Genomic DNA, 17,667 nt, shown 5'->3' with positions numbered 1-17,667 from the left:
AACCATTGGCCTTCAATGAAAAGTTATTCAATGCTAATACGTACTGTGATTGCCTCAACCTGGGATATATGAAAGTAATAAAACACGGATCAGCCAAGATAGTTTAAATTTCACCTAGACTATGTTAGAGCAAGTTACGGTGCTGATCTCTATTACCAGCGGTACTTTGTAACCTACGCATCACCCAACATTCTCTTCTGTACATACATATTCACGATGAAGTAACTATAACAATACTTTTCATTCATTTTGTTACTAAATTATTTTTTTAAATTTCTCTTTACATGTGTTTAAAATATTTTCAATTTATTGCTGTATTATTATCTGGGATATATTTATTATATGTTATTATTATATTACTATTATTATATCTGGGATATATCAATTATGGCTCCAGAAATGTGAAATGAATGAAACAACCAAAGTGTATTCTTATGAAAATATTTCATATAGTATATCAAGGTTTTGAGATACGGGCAGGATAGTATATCAAGGTTTTGAGATACAGAGCATAGTAGTATATCAAGGTTTTGAGATACGGAGCCGGATAGCATATTAAGGTTTTGAGATAAGGAGCAAGATAGTTTATCAAGGTTTTGAGATACGGAGCCGGATAGTATATTAAGGTTTTGAGATACGGAGCAGGATAGTATATCAAGGTTTTGAGATAAGGTGCAGGATAGTATATCAAAGTTTTGAGATACGGAGCAGGATAGCATATTAAGGTTTTGAGATACGGAGCAGGATAGTATATCAAGGTTTTGAGATACGGAGCCGGATAGTATATTAAGGTTTGTAGATAAGGTACAGGATAGTATATCAAGGTTTTGAGATACGGGGCAGGATAGTATATCAAGGTTTTGAGATAAGGAGCAGGATAGTTTATCAAGGTTTTGAGATACGGAGCCGGATAGTATATTAAAGTTTTGAGATATGGAGCAGGATAGTATATCAAGGTTTTGAGATACGGAGCAGGATAGTATATTAAGGTTTTGAGATACGGAGCAGGATAGTATATTAAGGTTTTGAGATATGGAGCAGGATAGTATATCAAGGTTTTGAGATACGGAGCAGGATAGTATATCAAGGTTTTGAAATACGGAGCAGGAACGAATTAGGCTCTTAGGTAAAGGTTGGACTGCGCCTCATAAATTAACAGATCTAGATCAACTCTAAATCCTTCTTGACCAATATCTTTATAATATTACCCATATCTTTATAACATTACCCATATCTTTATAATATTATCCATATCTTTATAATATTACCCATATCTTTATAACATTACCCATATCCTTATAAAATTACCCATATCCTTATAAAATTACCCATATCCTTATAAAATTACCTATATATTTATCTGATAGTCTATGTGACTACACATCACATTTAAATTTGACTATATCCATGAGGTTTATTTACACATATATGTCTTGTAAAATAAAACTGTTCAGGTAATAGCTTACTCGTTGCACTTATGTGAGCAGTTGTCAGCTCTCTTTCTGCCACACACCTCTCCACAGCTGTGGGGCGTGTCATGGTTGTTCCACACAGGATCTCTGATTTTGCCGCAGTAACATCTGTACTGGTTGGGTACTGTTGCATATGCTTCTTGGCAAGTTGGGCACCTCCACTTCTCGCGATCTAATAATATCCGTTGCTTGAAGTTACCAAGCTTTCAGAGTTATATTATTGCATAGCTAACTTATACTCTCATTTGGAGTTGAGCGAGGTAAAAACATTTACCTCGAGTCTGATTACCAACTTGCTAAATGTGCACATGCAATGCTGTCCGAGCTTAGAATAATTTGAGTCGGCACTGAGCAGTACTTTACAATAAAAACATGAGCGATATCTCTAGCTATGGCTGATTGTAGGTACGAGTGTCTGCTGGCTTATATTAAAACAAGACGAAGTTTTGTCTTGATGTAAAAAATTAGTTTCATTTTGATTGCAACAACTGACATATTTCTAATATTGCCTGCTTTAAACCAAAAAAGACATCAAATATCTTGTTATCTCCTCATACCATGTTTACAGTCTAGTCACATGAGCTAATCTCTCATGACTTAAGAGTTTTGACTGTTTCACCATCATGAAGTCGCGCTACTGTTAAAATAATCCACCTTGGGGACCTCCAAATGCTTATCAAACCTGGGCAATGAGGGCGTTTGGGGGTTGAGTTAGCCAGTGCGTTGTCTACTAAATTTCCCATAATGACATTGTAATGTCAGTCAAAAACTTGAGAAAGACCAGCAATGAATAGCTTACCTTCTCCCTGGTTCATCAGGGTGTTCGCCCATCTCTTAATGCAGTAGAAATGAAAGAGGTGGTGGCATTTGCCACAGCTCCAAACAGCTGTTTCCTGGTTAACAACTCCATAGCAGATAGCGCACTCATAACTTCCCTTAACCAGATTCTCTATTAGATATTCTAAAAGTGGTAGATAATAACAGGAGACAATAGCAGGTCTTTTACCACGCTCACTCTATGGGGCTAATCTGTAAAACACATCTCTACTAGCACGCTACCATTATAATCTATTACTTGCACTCTAGAAAGATTCAAACAGTGAGAATAGGTTGATTTCTTTTTTATGACACCAAAACTCAAAATATTATAACTATTTAATTCAGTAACTCCGCATAATCTTCGGTATTTGCTCATAAGAATTAAATTATTACTACTATTATTGCAACTAGCGAAAAGCTTGTGGCTTCAGCGATGTGTTTCAGCAAAGCTCATCACATTGCAAGTACAAAAATACGTACAGGACAATTTACGGCGTTTTTGGATTTCATATGCCAATCACGAAATAATCTAAAAAAAATGGTGAACAACAACATTGAGACGCTGCGTCGTTGACAAAAATGAAACCACAAGTTATTTACCCACAAATATTTTAATAGCCCTGAAAATGGTATTAGTGCCCAATCGTGGCGTCTTTCTTGTAGCTTGAATAACGTCAGCTGAAGTTATTACTACTGCCACAACTACTTGCTTTTTAGTTTTACCCACTGCTACAAAAACACACATGAAATGTCATCAGAAGCCGCCCTTCTTGTGTCAGGCATGTGTTTATATTGTCAATTTCGTCGTATGCAGTTTCGGTTTACCCGCAAACATTCATAAACTCTGCCATACATTTATTACAATCGCGAAAAACTTCTTTAAAATATATGTATAAGATTTTTCATGAGATGAAAGAATTGCAATATAGAATTGAATAACCATCAACTTCAAGCATGGAATATTTCTGCATAGAATCGCATATATTGTAATCATGTCAACAACTGGAAAATCACAAGCTCCAAAATAATGTCTACACGACAACCGCTTGGACAGCGTGCGCCCCTACACAATGTCAAGGTCATACTACGAGGAGGCCAAATGAGCCCTTAGCACATCTTTTCCTTGCTGAGGATCTCATGCAAATATTTCATGCGATTTGAGGCAAGAAAAAAAAGATATGTTATACCTCGAAGGTTCTCGATATTTATAGCATCTGTAGGTTTTTTCTCCGTAAAACTATGAAGGGCAGCAGCTTTACCAGCATCCACCCGATTAGCTCTCTTAGGTTTGCTCTTTGCATCTTTTGAATGTGGTGCAGAGGCTTTTCCAATCACTTGGCCAGAAGTATTTGATTCACCAACTTTTGCGCCCTTAGACATTTTTTCATTGTGGTAACTCTTGCTTCGCTCCTGATATCTCTTAGATATGCTAGAGCTGACTACCTCTGAGGAGGTTTTATCTCTCAGATATTGCTCCTTCACACCCGCTTCCTTCACACCCGCTTCCTTCACACCCGCTTCCTTTGTTTGAGGATTGATTGCATCTTTGGCCGATCCTGCAGCCTCTTTTTTGTTTTTGATAGCCTGACTACCACGCTTTTGTCTCACCTTTCCCAGGCTTGTCATGCTCTGCAAAGAAGCTCCTTTAACAGCTTGAGGGACAAAGGGTCTGGCATGTACATTCAAGGACGGACACTTGCTAGAGCTAGTTTTCACCTCTTCCACGGTATCCACAAAGCTATTTGTGATATTAGCATCTGATATATTGTCCTTTCCCATCATCCCTCCCGCGTCATCATTTTTCTGTTTCTTTTTGTCATTGCTGTCACCATTCTCTTTCGCTTTAAACTCCTGCGTGCGTTTCATTTCCTGGTCTGCTAAAAAGTCTCTTCCAGGCACCGATTTAAAATAATGGGGGTTAAAATTTCTGTAGCGCTGTCTTTGGCGCTCATATAAAACATCTGTAGTATTTCGTTGCTCAATATTAGTGCGCGAGCTAGTCGTAGAATCAGTGTTAGTCCGTGAGCTAGTCGTAGAACCAGTGTTAGGCCGTGAGCTAGTCATAGAACCAGTGTTAGTCCGTGAGCTAGCAGTAGACTCAGTGTTAGTCCGTGAGCTAGTCGTAGAACCAGTGTTAGTCCGTGAGCTAGTCGTAGAACCAGTGTTAGTCCGTGAGCTAGCAGTAGACTCAGTGTTGGTCCGTGAGCTAGTCGTAGAACCAGTGTTAGTCCGTGAGCTAGCAGTAGACTCAGTGTTAGTCCGTGAGCTAGTCGTAGAACCAGTGTTAGTCCGTGAGCTAGTCGTAGAACCAGTGTTAGTCCGTGAGCTAGCAGTAGAATCAGTGTTAGGCCGTGAGCTAGTCGTAGAACCAGTGTTAGTCCGTGAGCTAGCAGTAGAATCAGTGTTAGGCCGTGAGCTAGTCGTAGAACCAGACTCATCCTTTTTACCATTATATCCTTTTTCAACTTGACTTTTTCCCCCTCCTTTACGGTTGCAGCCTGAAAGCTGAAAGAAAAAAGTAAGTCATTCAAAATGAGCCAACAATAAGAACAAACTTACATGTAAGTCTACCAGGAGACTCTAAATCAAATTCTTACATAACTGAATCAACTTTGTGAAGTGTGTCTATGTAAAACCAAATTTATGGCAGTTTATAGTGAGCTTGTCTGCAACTCAATACGCCCTCTAGAAAGCTTACATCCAAGAAAATTTATCTACAGCCTTCAGCCAAAAATGCACAAAATATTTTATGAAGTTGCCTATATAGAAAACACGCAACTCCGCGTGTGCTGAGGGAGCTCATTTACGAACAGGGTTAAGCCCTATCAAAATAGACACCTGGTCTACAAACGTGAAAATTTGATAACATTTTGGAGAAGCGTCAATGGTTTAGCAATATTTAGCAAGGCCGTAGATTAGTCGCTTTTTAGATAAATTTCATAACCCAAAATCTCAAGAGTATGGAGCCACCCAATAGGCACACCACCAAATTTTGTTCCAGCTATATGACCAATAACAAATCAACTCTCATTTTTATCAATTATACAAGTTTATTTTGCAGTTTACTTGGTTATTATTAAATTTTTCAAGAAAAGCTATTACGGCTAACATTATTATTTATTATCATCAAATCATACATTATTAACAAAACTACAAGCTTAGCGCATTGCCAACTGAGATTTGACAGCAAGAGTCTCCTCTCCAAATGTGAGCCTGTTGTAAGCCTCGCGCCTGTTGAAGCATAACCATCTATGTCTATTACAAAAGTAAAACATTTTATTATAAACAAATGATTTACCAAGGTGGTGTCTGCTTGGCCACTTGTGTTAACTGATTTATCTTCCCGATGTCGCCAATTGCCTTCCGTTGAGTCGGTTTTCAACCTTCGGTTGTCCTTGTAATATGGACGCGATTGCGCATATTTCTGTTTCATTCCCCTTGCAGGGGCAATATTTCTTGACTCTGGTTTACTGCTCTATAATGATGTAAACGTAAATTGAAACTAAATATCAAACAATATTATTTTATGTCGTAACAAGAGATTCACAAACAGCGTGCGTGAGAAACAGATATTGGCAGCCTCTTAAACCATAACTGTCACGAACAACTTTTATCGTAGTTACTAGGTAAATCAGACACGCTGATTTCGATTTTGTACTCAAAATAAAGATTAGTCCACTAACCTTCAAAGTCATTTAGGCTTTTTTAAAGCGTTTCAATATTTGTTTCGAAAACAACACAGTCGGCATTACAAGCTCCGCCCATAAATATGTGACGAAACCTAGCTTTTTCAGGAACGGAAGTTAGGAATGTTTAGTCCGATTTAGAATAATAGAGATGGGTGTCTTAAAACCCATTATTATCTAAATTCAGCCTGTAAAATAATTTCAGTTTTTTATGAAAGGTACTTAAACTATTTAAAATTGCTCGCAGCTTGTTACATGATGTTTAACTAGGCTGGACGCCGAGAAAAATGAGCTCAAAAAGCGTGGTTTTATCACAAGCTGGTGTTGTTATCGCGCTTTTTTAAATATGCAATGTTAAATAGCTCATCTACCTTTCAGAAAAGACTGATATTATTTTTAAGGCTGAATTTAGATATTAATGGATTTTAAAACACCCATCTCTATTATTCTAAATCGGTCTAAACATCCCTACGTAACTGCTGTTCCTAAAAAGCTAGGTTACGTCACGTATTTATGGGCGGAGCTTGTTATGCCGATCGTGTTGTTTTGGAAACAAATATTAAAACGCTGTAAAACAGCCTTCATTACTCTGAAAGTTAGTGGACTAATCTTTATTTTGATTACAAAATTAGAATCAGCGTGTCTGATTTACCTAGTAAATACGATAAAAGTTGTTCGTGACAGTTATGGTTTAAAGTATGACAAGATTTGTGTAGACTTTTTAGAACCTGATCAGACACCCAAATTAGAACTAAACATAAAAACCTACCCACCTCAGACATAAAAACATTTTTGAAAAGCTGATGGGTTAGAGTAGTGGTTTATAATAAAGATATCATGTCTTATGGATAAGATTAGTTCTTCTTATCTGTATTTGAGACACAGCACTGCCTGAGTAGCCTGAGTACGTCACAGTTAACCTTATGCAGTATAATTGGTGATCAATAAAATTTTTATCATACATGAGAAATGAAGAAATTTTCCCCTAGATTTTAGGGAATTCCCTGATTTTGTGGGTATCAACTGCGTTATATAACGATAGAGCGCAGAGGTAAACTCAACATAACTATCCACAAAATTGCAATCAAAAATGTTTGTTTTTGCCAGCAGCAGGTCAGCAAAGATTCCAAATATTGTGAACAGTTACAACTGTTCCAGTCTAGAAGAATAAAACTCGACACAAACATTTGTGAAGCAAAACTTCATCTACTTCCCAAAAGGTTTCACCACAGTAGAAACAGGAAGTGAATTGAGATATTGGTTATACAATTAAAGATAAAAGGTACGTCCATGTGTAACACAATGAGTTATTCCTGTGAAATACACAACTAAAAATGATGACATACTAACTAAAACTGCGGAATAAGTGATTATTGAACAGTTAATACTGTATAACAGTTATAAAACTGTTATAAATACAATCTTATAAAACTAATAGAATTGCCCAAGGACACAGGATTATACAATAAGACTTAACAACAAACTAGTTTATTGAGATAACGCCATGTATCTTAATACATTAACTCTTTTTGCGAGTTTAAATGAAATATCCCTAAGCCTTACATGTAAACCTAATAGTAACAGCTAGCTGTGTTGTAGTGTTGTTATAACAGTGGATGACAAAAAATGATATATGATCTCTTTGTTCTAGGGTTAAAAATTGTACGCGAGTGTAACTCAGGTAAGTTTTTGCTATTAGAACATCACATTTAGTTTGGTATATATTTAATTACTAGGTTAATGCCGACGTTGCACAAGTAATAAAAATGCTTTTGCACAGAAAATTTATTTTTTATTTAACATATAAATACATTTCCCATTCTAACTTTCAAATGAAGGTGTTTGTGTATTTCTGTGTGTGTTCAGTTAATGCATTATTTAAATATTTTCAAGCTTGAGGCGTAGCTAAAACAAATTGTTGAAAAACATTTCTTACTTCTTATCCTACACATTCACTCAAGATTTAAAGTTTATTAACAGTGACAGGTAATGTAGTTAATAACAGTTAAGTTTCCTTACCCAATGAATTTGAGTAACTGAAGCTGGTCTAAATATCTACTATAATGAAAGCCATGTTCTTTCGTCGGGGCGTTAAGAGAAAAGACTGCACCTCACGAGAATCAAACCAATTATTTTTGGAGTAATCTTGTAGTCAGAATAATGTATGAAGTATGTACAGTAGACGCTCCTATACCGTATACCTTCTATAACGTGAATTCCAGATAATGTAAAAAATTTATGTGAAGTTTTTGCTTCGTAAAAAAATCCATATAACGTAAAGTTTCGAGTTGGACGAGTTTTTAAATTTGATTTGATTATTAATCTATCTATGTCTCACTTACGAAAGAAAAAATGCCGTGCGTATAACATTATATCTATTGTATATAATTATATACAACTTTCACAACATTCTAGTTCATCGTGATAGGTCGTCAGATGTGTAGACAAAACAGAGAATAGGATATCTGCACAATCTATATAATATATATATATTTCTCAAAGTTTGTGTGTGGGTATGTGTACCGTAAGTCCTCATGCTCAAGCCGCGCGGCTTGTCGTTGGACGCGGATTCTGGTTCAAGGTCATAGACCGCGGCTAAGGCCATTTTTTAAAAACTCACGTGGGGCTCAGGGCGGCTTCTCGATAAATGGGGTCTCTGCTCAGCTCCCGCGCTATAACCATAGAATCGCATTCGTGATACACTTTTATGTACGGAGGTGGGGTTTGGCGACCTATTCGTTTATTTTCAAGGTCATGTTTATGGAACACTTTAGACTAAAGAAGAGTTTATCGCTCCAAGTCGAGATGAATTTGTGACACACAAGTGAGAGACAAGTGGTTGGGAGCGTGTTAATACCTGCTGACATTGAAGCAGAAACTATGGAGCAAAGTGAGTGCAAAACTCGCTACATCAAACAAATTGCAGCAAGCCACAGGCGTTCAGTTATTTCTTGTCTTCAATTTTTTTGTGTTTTTTTTAAATAAATGTAAATTCATAACGAAACTTCTCTCTATGATGAGGTATGTTTAACTCACCACAGTCATAGGTTATTAACACCTTTTCATTTCCATAAACATGAAGCCTTCTAACAGCACAATAAAAATCTAGCTGAGACATGGCAAGTTCTTGATGCAAGGGTTCAAGAATTTTAATTCGAACTTGGAAGTAAAAGAAAATTCTTTTCACGTGTACTGATGTAGCCTGTTTTCTTGTTCAAAAGGACGGGGGTGTAGCGAAACCCGTCTCATCACTCTCGAAGGGGTCAAGGCCGACAAAACCTCAGTCGCTAGGTACCACAGACGGCTTGTTGGAGGGTTATTTTTCCTTCGTGAGTCATCTGTTTGTGAGCACAAACCGCGCGGCTTGAGCATGAGGACTTACGGTATAGTTCCAGCTATAGCTATTAAAATCTTGGAATAAGGAATCCATATCGCAGAAAATTTACTCTCAAACCCTCCAGTTCGCCAGTCTAATACCTTATCAATTAAGCCACACGAGCTTGATGGATTCATTAGGCGATGTATGTCGCTATATGGGAGCAAATACGCTACGGCTCTCCATCACGACGGGAAGTGATGGCGCAACCTTATGAGGAGCGGTAGCTTTTAGTAGTAAGCTTACTCAAATTACCCATTAGCAATGTGCCAGACTAATAGCAAGTGGCAGGCAACTCTCATTACCTCTATTTTTATAAGCTATTTTTTAATACCCGGGCAACGCCGGGTAGCACAGCTGGTTGTTCATAAATACAAAGGTGATTGATTGATTGGTGCAGGTGTTACAGCGTCGGCTGCCAATCTGAATATTGCAAATCGGAGTATCATCAAAAGTGCTCTTTTATCCTAACCTTGACCCCTGGGTACTGATAGAAGACGAACAGGTGGTACCATTTTTTATAGTAAAATATTTTGACATTTTTCTTTATTGTAGACGTATAAAATTTGTTATTAGTTTTACTTTACAGAATAGACTTTGCTGTTTAGAAAAAATAAGCAAATTTTTGTAAAAGAACGTCAAAGATGTGCGCTCCCATTCAACTTAAATTAAAAACTACCGCAATCATGGTCTATGTAACCAGTGAAATTGATCAGAAAGAGGAGAAAAGTTGTTGATGCAAACCGATAATACTGCAGTTACGGTACAGCCCACAAATTAAAAAAGTTTTTCCTTCTTGCATGACCAAAGGGGTGAGTTTGGAGGTTAAGTCCAACGGCTAAGTCTAACATAGACTTGTTGATCCAGCTAATAACTTGTTTCTTCCAAAACTACCACCACATTTGTCACTAAGATATTACATCACAGACGAAACTATATCCACTAATATATATTCATTACAATGATCCACGACTTTTATCATGTCTCAGCAGCCTTTACGCTTGGGGCTAGATAGTCAACAACAGAACTGTTAGGACTCGTACCATATTATACCGTTCATCATAGTTCATCTTCAAGTACATACCTGACCAGTTCCGGTAAGAGTATCTTCTACACGATCAAACACAAGATCGCGAGGTTGATGAGATCTAGTAGCTTGCGAACTGCCGAATCGACCTTTTGCTTTTGGTTTGGTCACCAATGTTTTCAATGGAACATCTATATTTGTTGCTTGACTCATGTTGATTTTATGATCACCAATAACGACTCTGTGATATAAACAATTTATCGTTCAAGTAAAAATTATGAAGACCGACTTAAAACTAATTTTGAATCTTTGTGAGTGACCAGGAACCAATACAATATCAACGACAAGGATGTTCAAGCTTGGAATACCTTGACAACCTGTAAATATTTTTTGTGTATAAAAATGTGAGTAGTTTGCACGGCTGAAGTAAACGCTCATAGCCAGATGAACAACACTCTTGTACAAGGTGGTGGCCCTGAAGAGGGCCCTTTGGGAAAAAAATCAGCTCGGAACTATAGGCTATAGTCCGAGTCGATCACGAGGGTCAGGTCAGATCGCGAAGACTACTCGCTTTGGAGGAGCATTAGAATTAGCATGTTAGAACTAGCTTACGGTATTTATGGGTAATAAGCGGGCGTATCGGAGAGAGGACTTGTAAAGCGGAGGTAATAGACACTCGTTTTGTTTGTTTGCGCTAACTTTTGTGGTAAGATTTGACTGGATCTTATCGTTTTGCTGTCTTATCCATGCGTGTAACCAATTACAGTCAGTAAAATTGACCTATATTATTTTAACCAATTATCTTAGTTTTTGCCATTTTTGTGTGTATATAAGAACATGCAATCGTGTTGTTAGAGTGTTCTGCTCGTGTTGTGCTTTGTGCTGATATTTGTGAATAAACTTTGACGCTTTCTCAAAGTGTTGTTAATTGATTCATAGCAGACTATCTAGTAGGGAGCACTAGCTTTATTTGTTTTGTCTTCTCCTCATAAGCCGTGGCTTAAGACTGCGTTTCATAGCTGCAGCCACACAAGGCTTCGAGGGACGACAGACAGATTTGGTGAGTCTGTAACGCTGTGCGTAGGCATGTGGTATTAGACAGCGAACCACAGCTGCATCCACGCTAGTGCACCACCTCAGCCAGACAAGTGTTCTGCCAACTAATAGGAACTAGCCATTTAATGATAGTTGGATAATTTCATGCCTGAAGCCGAGTAACTCTAACTTCCAAGAGTTTTGTTCAGGAGTTACATTGTTGGGGTATACCGGCAACCAGGTTACGAGGCCAGTATTCGGTCTGATCCTATGAGGCCAGTATTCGGTCGGATTCTACGAGGCCAGTATTCGGTCTGATCCTACGAGGCCAGTATTCGGCCTGATCCTACGAGGCCAGTATTCGGTCTGATCCTACGAGGCCAGTATTCGGTCTGATCCTACGAGGCCAGTATTCGGTCTGATCCTACGAGGCCAGTATTCGGTCTGATCCTACGAGGCCAGTATTCGGTCTGATCCTACGAGGCCAGTATTCGGTCTGATCCTACGAGGCCAGTATTCGGTCTGATACTACGAGGCCAGTATTCGGTCTGATTCTACGGGCCTGTGTTCGGTCCCAAATTCGTCAGGGCCAGTCTTCGGTCCAGCTTAGTCAGCCTTAGGGTAGCTCCCGTATAATCTTGACGGTCGGGTGTGGCATCATTAGCGAGTATTACTTTATTGGTGGCAGCAGTGGGATCTTGCTGAAGAAAGATCAGAGAACCCACATAAAACAGGAGGATGTCGACACCCCAAGCCTCACCAATATCATCGCGAACCAGGGCAGCTATTGGAAATAGCTCAATTACAAGACAGATGGGAGCCATAGCAGCTGATGTGAATCATATGGCGGAAGAAACTGTACACCTAATGAAGGCATCAAAAAGGGCAAATCTACCTACACCTACGTTTGATGGAACCTCTGATGTCGATACATTTATACACCAGTTCACGCGAGTTGCACAGTTAATGCAGTGGGAGGAGCCAGAAGCTGCTATTAGATTTCAGATGGCGATATCGGGGCCTGCTAAAAAGGGACTAACAGCAACATCCTTCGAGGGGATGTGTACTCAGTTAACCTCCCGCTACCGTTTGAGGGAAGATAGCGCAGTGAAGCTATTGAAATCATTGAAGTGGAAGGCGAATGACAATGTTCATGAATTTGCTGCTTATGTGCGCAAATTGGTAGAAAAAGCTTTTCCAGAGCTGGATGATACACAGCAAGAGAAAAGAGCCATTAAGGAACTTACCAATGCGTTGCCATCGGGATGTCAGCCGCTTTCATGGGAGCTGCGCCATCGTACTCCTGACAGTTATGAAGAGGTGGTTGAGCTTGTACAGTCGTTTGGGGAGCTAAATTTTGGAGGACCCAATCGCATAAACCAGGTCGAGACAGATGAAGTGAGTTGCCTGCGGAAGGAAGTTGCAGCTCAGGCCGCCTTAATTGAGCAAATGGTAGCTTCGCAGGCACAAATGCAAAAGCAGCTGAGCGCTGCCTTAACACAGATACAGCCCAGGCGTACACCAATTACATGCTACCGTTGCCAAAAGACTGGGCATATGGCCAGGAGTTGTCCGACCATGCCTAGACCAGCCCCAAAGCTGCAAGCGGAAAATGGCAATGTTCAGCAGGGTCAAGCCTGAGCCCTGCTGAACAGGACCCTATCAGGCAAACCATTGTATTTAACATTGGAGGGCACACATCTGCTCTATTTGTTCCTACCAGGTTTGAGAACAAAACTATGCCCATGCTACTCGACAGTGGTTGTACACAATCCGTCATTCCAACCGCGGTGCTGGAGACCTTGCCACGAAGTTGTTACACACCGGTATCGCCCACCCGAGGTCGCGGGGTGCTCGCTAATGGGGAGGAGATCCGGTTAGATGGGGTCACAACACTAACCTTTAAGCTGGGTCGTCTACAAGTAAGTGCACCATTCTGGGTGGCGGACATCAACAACCACGCCTTATTGGGGCTCAACTTTTTCCAGGAACATGACAGCTCAATCGACTTTAAAACTTGCCAGTTCCAATGCGATGGCATCAAAGTCAGCTGTTGCTCAAAAGAGGGAGAACCCTTACAGGTCGGGGTGCAAGCCAGACACGCAAGCAGGATTCCTCCGCAAACAGAATTGGTCATACAGGCCCGACTAAATCGTGTCTGGGTACATGGGGCTGGGTGTATTGAAACCACTCAAGCAGCCCCAGGAGTGGTAGTGGCTAGCTCGTTGCACCGCCCTAATGGGCAGCTCTTACCCATACGGGTGATGAACTATAGCGATCATCCAGTGACCATTCCTGCGGGCAAACGGATTGCGGTTTGTACAGCAGTGCAAGCAATAGAAAGCCTAGACATGGCCACCCCAGCCATACCAGACAAAAACTGGGAGGATATTGTCTGCAGATGGTGTGAAGGTCTGGATCAAGAAGGATCTGTAAAAGCAAGGAATCTGCTCAGCAAACATCACGCAGTATTTAGCAGAGAGAAATTTGATCTGGGTCGAACGGATGTTGTACAACATGACATAAATCTCAACACTGGAGCTAGGCCTATCAAACAAAGACCGTATAGACATGGGCCTGTGCAAGAGGAAGAGATTGAAAAGCAAGTTGAAGAACTAAAAGCACATGGCCTGGTCAAGGAAGGTCATGGTGCATGGAGCTCTCCAGTGGTGCTGGTAAAAAAAAGAGATGGCAGTTGGCGTTTTTGTGTCGACTATCGTAAGCTAAATGAGGTCACACAAAAAGATGCTTACCCCCTCCCGCGCATAGACGACAGTCTGGATGCTCTTGGCGGGAGCCGCTTGTTTAGCACCTTGGACTTGACATCCGGATATTGGCAGGTGGGGCTAGCTAAGGGAGCTCGAGAGAAGGCAGCCTTCGCCACACGTTCTGGTTTGTGGGAATGGCAAGTCCTCCCCTTTGGACTAACCTCAGCTCCATCGACATTTGAAAGACTAATGGAACGAGTACTGCGAGGGCTACACTGGCGAACTCTGCTTATATATCTAGATGATATAATCGTGTTTTCCAAAGATTTGGACAGCCATCTCAGTAGGTTGGAAGAAGTATTCACCCGACTGAAGGCTGCGGGGCTGAAATTGAAGCCGAGCAAATGTACGCTTTTTGCAAAACAAGTAAACTACCTGGGACATGTTGTCAGTGCAGATGGGGTGGCAACAGACCAAGAGAAGGTTGCAGCTGTTAGAAATTGGCCAGTACCGCAGCACAAGACTGATGTGCGGGCTTTTCTGGGAACTTGCGGGTACTATCGTCGGTTTATTGCCGGGTTCTCCGAACTCCAAAGGCCACTCAGTCAACTTTGTAAACGGGAGGCAAACTTCCGTTGGGATGAAAATTGTCAAAGAGCATTTGATATACTCAAAGAGAAGCTGACATCAGCTCCTATTTTAGCTTACCCAGATTACACTTTACCCTTCATTTTGGACACAGATGCCAGTCAGGTGGGAACTGGAGCTGTTCTCTCCCAAAAGCAAAAGGAAGGTGAGAAGGTTGTCGCCTACTACTCCAAAATGTTTTCCCCGGAAGAAATGAACTATTGTGTCACCCGCAAGGAGCTTCTGGCCATAGTCAAGGCAGTAAACCATTTCCGGCCACAACTATACGGCAGGAAGTTTGAGATACGGACGGACCATGCCTCACTTCTCTGGCTTTTACGAACCTCTGTTCCAACTGGTCAACTTGCACGTTGGATGGAAACACTGTCAGAATTCGACTTTTCCTTGGCTCATCGTTCCGGTCGCAAGCACAACAACGCTGATGGATTGAGTCGCCAAGAGTGTCAGGACTGCAAGCAATGTGCTAGGTTGACAGGGGAGATTAAGTTGAGTGCCTTAGACAACCCAGAGATTCAAGAGTCAAAAATAACCTCCGAACAATTGGCTGACCCACACATTGGACCAGTCCTACAGGCCGTGAAATCAGCAGGTGCTATTGATGAAAAGCATGCATCGGCAGAAACTCTCAAATTGTGGTCAAGAAAAGAATTTTTGGAGATAGGCCCAAACGGGGCTCTCCGGATCCAATTGCCAGATGGGCGCCATAGAAGTTACCAAACTGTGTGCCCTCAGGAACGGCGGTTGCCAATCATGACTGAAAATCATAACCAGGCACACCTGGGAGTCAACAAAACCCTACTAGCTATTCGCCGAAAATGGTATTGGCCTGGTATGACTGGAGACATCCGAAGATTCGTGGCGTCATGTACAGCGTGTCAACAAGCCAAGGTAGCTCGCCATCGCCACTTCCACCCCAAGAATCATCTAACGGCAGGCCGGCCTTGGCAAGTGGTTGCTGTAGATTTGTGCGGACCGCTCCCTGAGACAGAAGCGGGAAATACGCAAATATTAGTGCTGGCAGACCATTTTACCAGATGGTATGATGCCATTCCGATTAAAGATGGCAAAGCTTCCACCGTGGCTAAAATACTGGATGAACGGGTGTTCTCATATTTCGGCATTCCTGAAACATTACACAGCGACCAGGGGGCGCAATTTCAGTCCCAGCTGCTAGCGGAATGCTGCAAGCTCTGGAACTGTAAGAAGACCAAGACGGCACCTTATCACCCACAAGGGAACTCGGTGGTAGAAAGATTAAACCGAACGGTAGGGAATTCCCTGCGTGCCCTATTGCGTGATTCAGAGCATCGAGAATGGGATGAGCTTTTGCCACAAATTATGAGAACCCTACGTGCCACGCCCCACCGGATGACAGAAGAAACACCGAATTATTTGATGCTCGGAAGAGAAACGCGACTACCACCTGATCTACTCCATGAAGGACGGGAGGAATCCGTGCTGCAAGAAGATTATGCCCAGCAACTCCAGGAGCGTTTACAAATAGCTGGAGAAAAACTTCGAAGGGAACAGCTAATGCCTCGAGTCTCAGATAGTGAAGAGCCATCAAAATATATGGTTGGGGATAAGGTATGGTTGAAATCCTTCTATAAACCTACTGGGAGGGGCCAAAAACTTCAGCCCAAATACATTGGTCCATACCACATTACGGCAGTGCTTCCATATCAGAGTTACGAGATGAGCCGAAATGGCAAGCTATCCGTTCAACACGAAGGACGTATCCGGCTATGGCAGGGAGGGGAACAATCGCAAATGGAGGAAACTCCAGCTCAATCAGATACAAATGAAGACACCCAAGAAAACCATGACATAGGCCGCCAGGTCGCAAGTGCCGTTCAGAGACAGCAGGTGTGGAAGTCACCCCGAGGAAAGAGGAAGTCTCGTCGACCCAGATACCTAGATGAGTTCCACTTGGACCTGTGTAAGGCTCAGGAGATGTTTCCGGTTGACAAAGAAGTAGCTATTCTGGGACAGAATTCAGTTCTTGTTGGGGGTAGTGAAGTAAACGCTCATAGCCAGATGAACAACACTCTTGTACAAGGTGGTGGCCCTGAAGAGGGCCCTTTGGGAAAAAAATCAGCTCGGAACTATAGGCTATAGTCCGAGTCGATCACGAGGGTCAGGTCAGATCGCGAAGACTACTCGCTTTGGAGGAGCATTAGAATTAGCATGTTAGAACTAGCTTACGGTATTTATGGGTAATAAGCGGGCGTATCGGAGAGAGGACTTGTAAAGCGGAGGTAATAGACACTCGTTTTGTTTGTTTGCGCTAACTTTTGTGGTAAGATTTGACTGGATCTTATCGTTTTGCTGTCTTATCCATGCGTGTAACCAATTACAGTCAGTAAAATTGACCTATATTATTTTAACCAATTATCTTAGTTTTTGCCATTTTTGTGTGTATATAAGAACATGCAATCGTGTTGTTAGAGTGTTCTGCTCGTGTTGTGCTTTGTGCTGATATTTGTGAATAAACTTTGACGCTTTCTCAAAGTGTTGTTAATTGATTCATAGCAGACTATCTAGTAGGGAGCACTAGCTTTATTTGTTTTGTCTTCTCCTCATAAGCCGTGGCTTAAGACTGCGTTTCATAGCTGCAGCCACACAAGGCTTCGAGGGACGACAGACAGATTTGGTGAGTCTGTAACGCTGTGCGTAGGCATGTGGTATTAGACAGCGAACCACAGCTGCATCCACGCTAGTGCACCACCTCAGCCAGACAAGTGTTCTGCCAACTAATAGGAACTAGCCATTTAATGATAGTTGGATAATTTCATGCCTGAAGCCGAGTAACTCTAACTTCCAAGAGTTTTGTTCAGGAGTTACATTGTTGGGGTATACCGGCAACCAGGTTACGAGGCCAGTATTCGGTCTGATC

General features: G+C 41.2%; 1 protein-coding gene across 3 annotated transcripts in view; it reads right to left on the bottom strand.

Annotated features, from left to right (window-relative positions):
• Positions 1 to 17,667, bottom strand: part of LOC137391832 (transcriptional repressor NF-X1-like) — a 42,220-nt gene that overhangs the window by 23,997 nt on the left and 556 nt on the right. For 2 of the 3 annotated variants that reach the window (XM_068078370.1, XM_068078371.1), the window contains exons 2-6: positions 10,438 to 10,621; positions 5,590 to 5,766; positions 3,479 to 4,796; positions 2,272 to 2,433; positions 1,467 to 1,644 (exon numbers count right to left, since the gene is read on the bottom strand). In XM_068078370.1, coding sequence (XP_067934471.1) covers positions 1,467 to 1,644; positions 2,272 to 2,433; positions 3,479 to 4,796; positions 5,590 to 5,766; positions 10,438 to 10,593 — 1,991 coding nt within the window. In that variant the 5' untranslated portion in view covers positions 10,594 to 10,621. The remainder of the gene's footprint in view (positions 1 to 1,466; positions 1,645 to 2,271; positions 2,434 to 3,478; positions 4,797 to 5,589; positions 5,767 to 10,437; positions 10,622 to 17,667) is intronic. The other variant, XM_068078372.1, reaches the window with a different exon arrangement.

Source organism: Watersipora subatra, chromosome 3 (genome assembly GCF_963576615.1).
Source record: "Watersipora subatra chromosome 3, tzWatSuba1.1, whole genome shotgun sequence".
Taxonomy (NCBI): domain Eukaryota; kingdom Metazoa; phylum Bryozoa; class Gymnolaemata; order Cheilostomatida; family Watersiporidae; genus Watersipora; species Watersipora subatra.
This window is presented reverse-complemented; position numbering and strand designations above follow the sequence as displayed.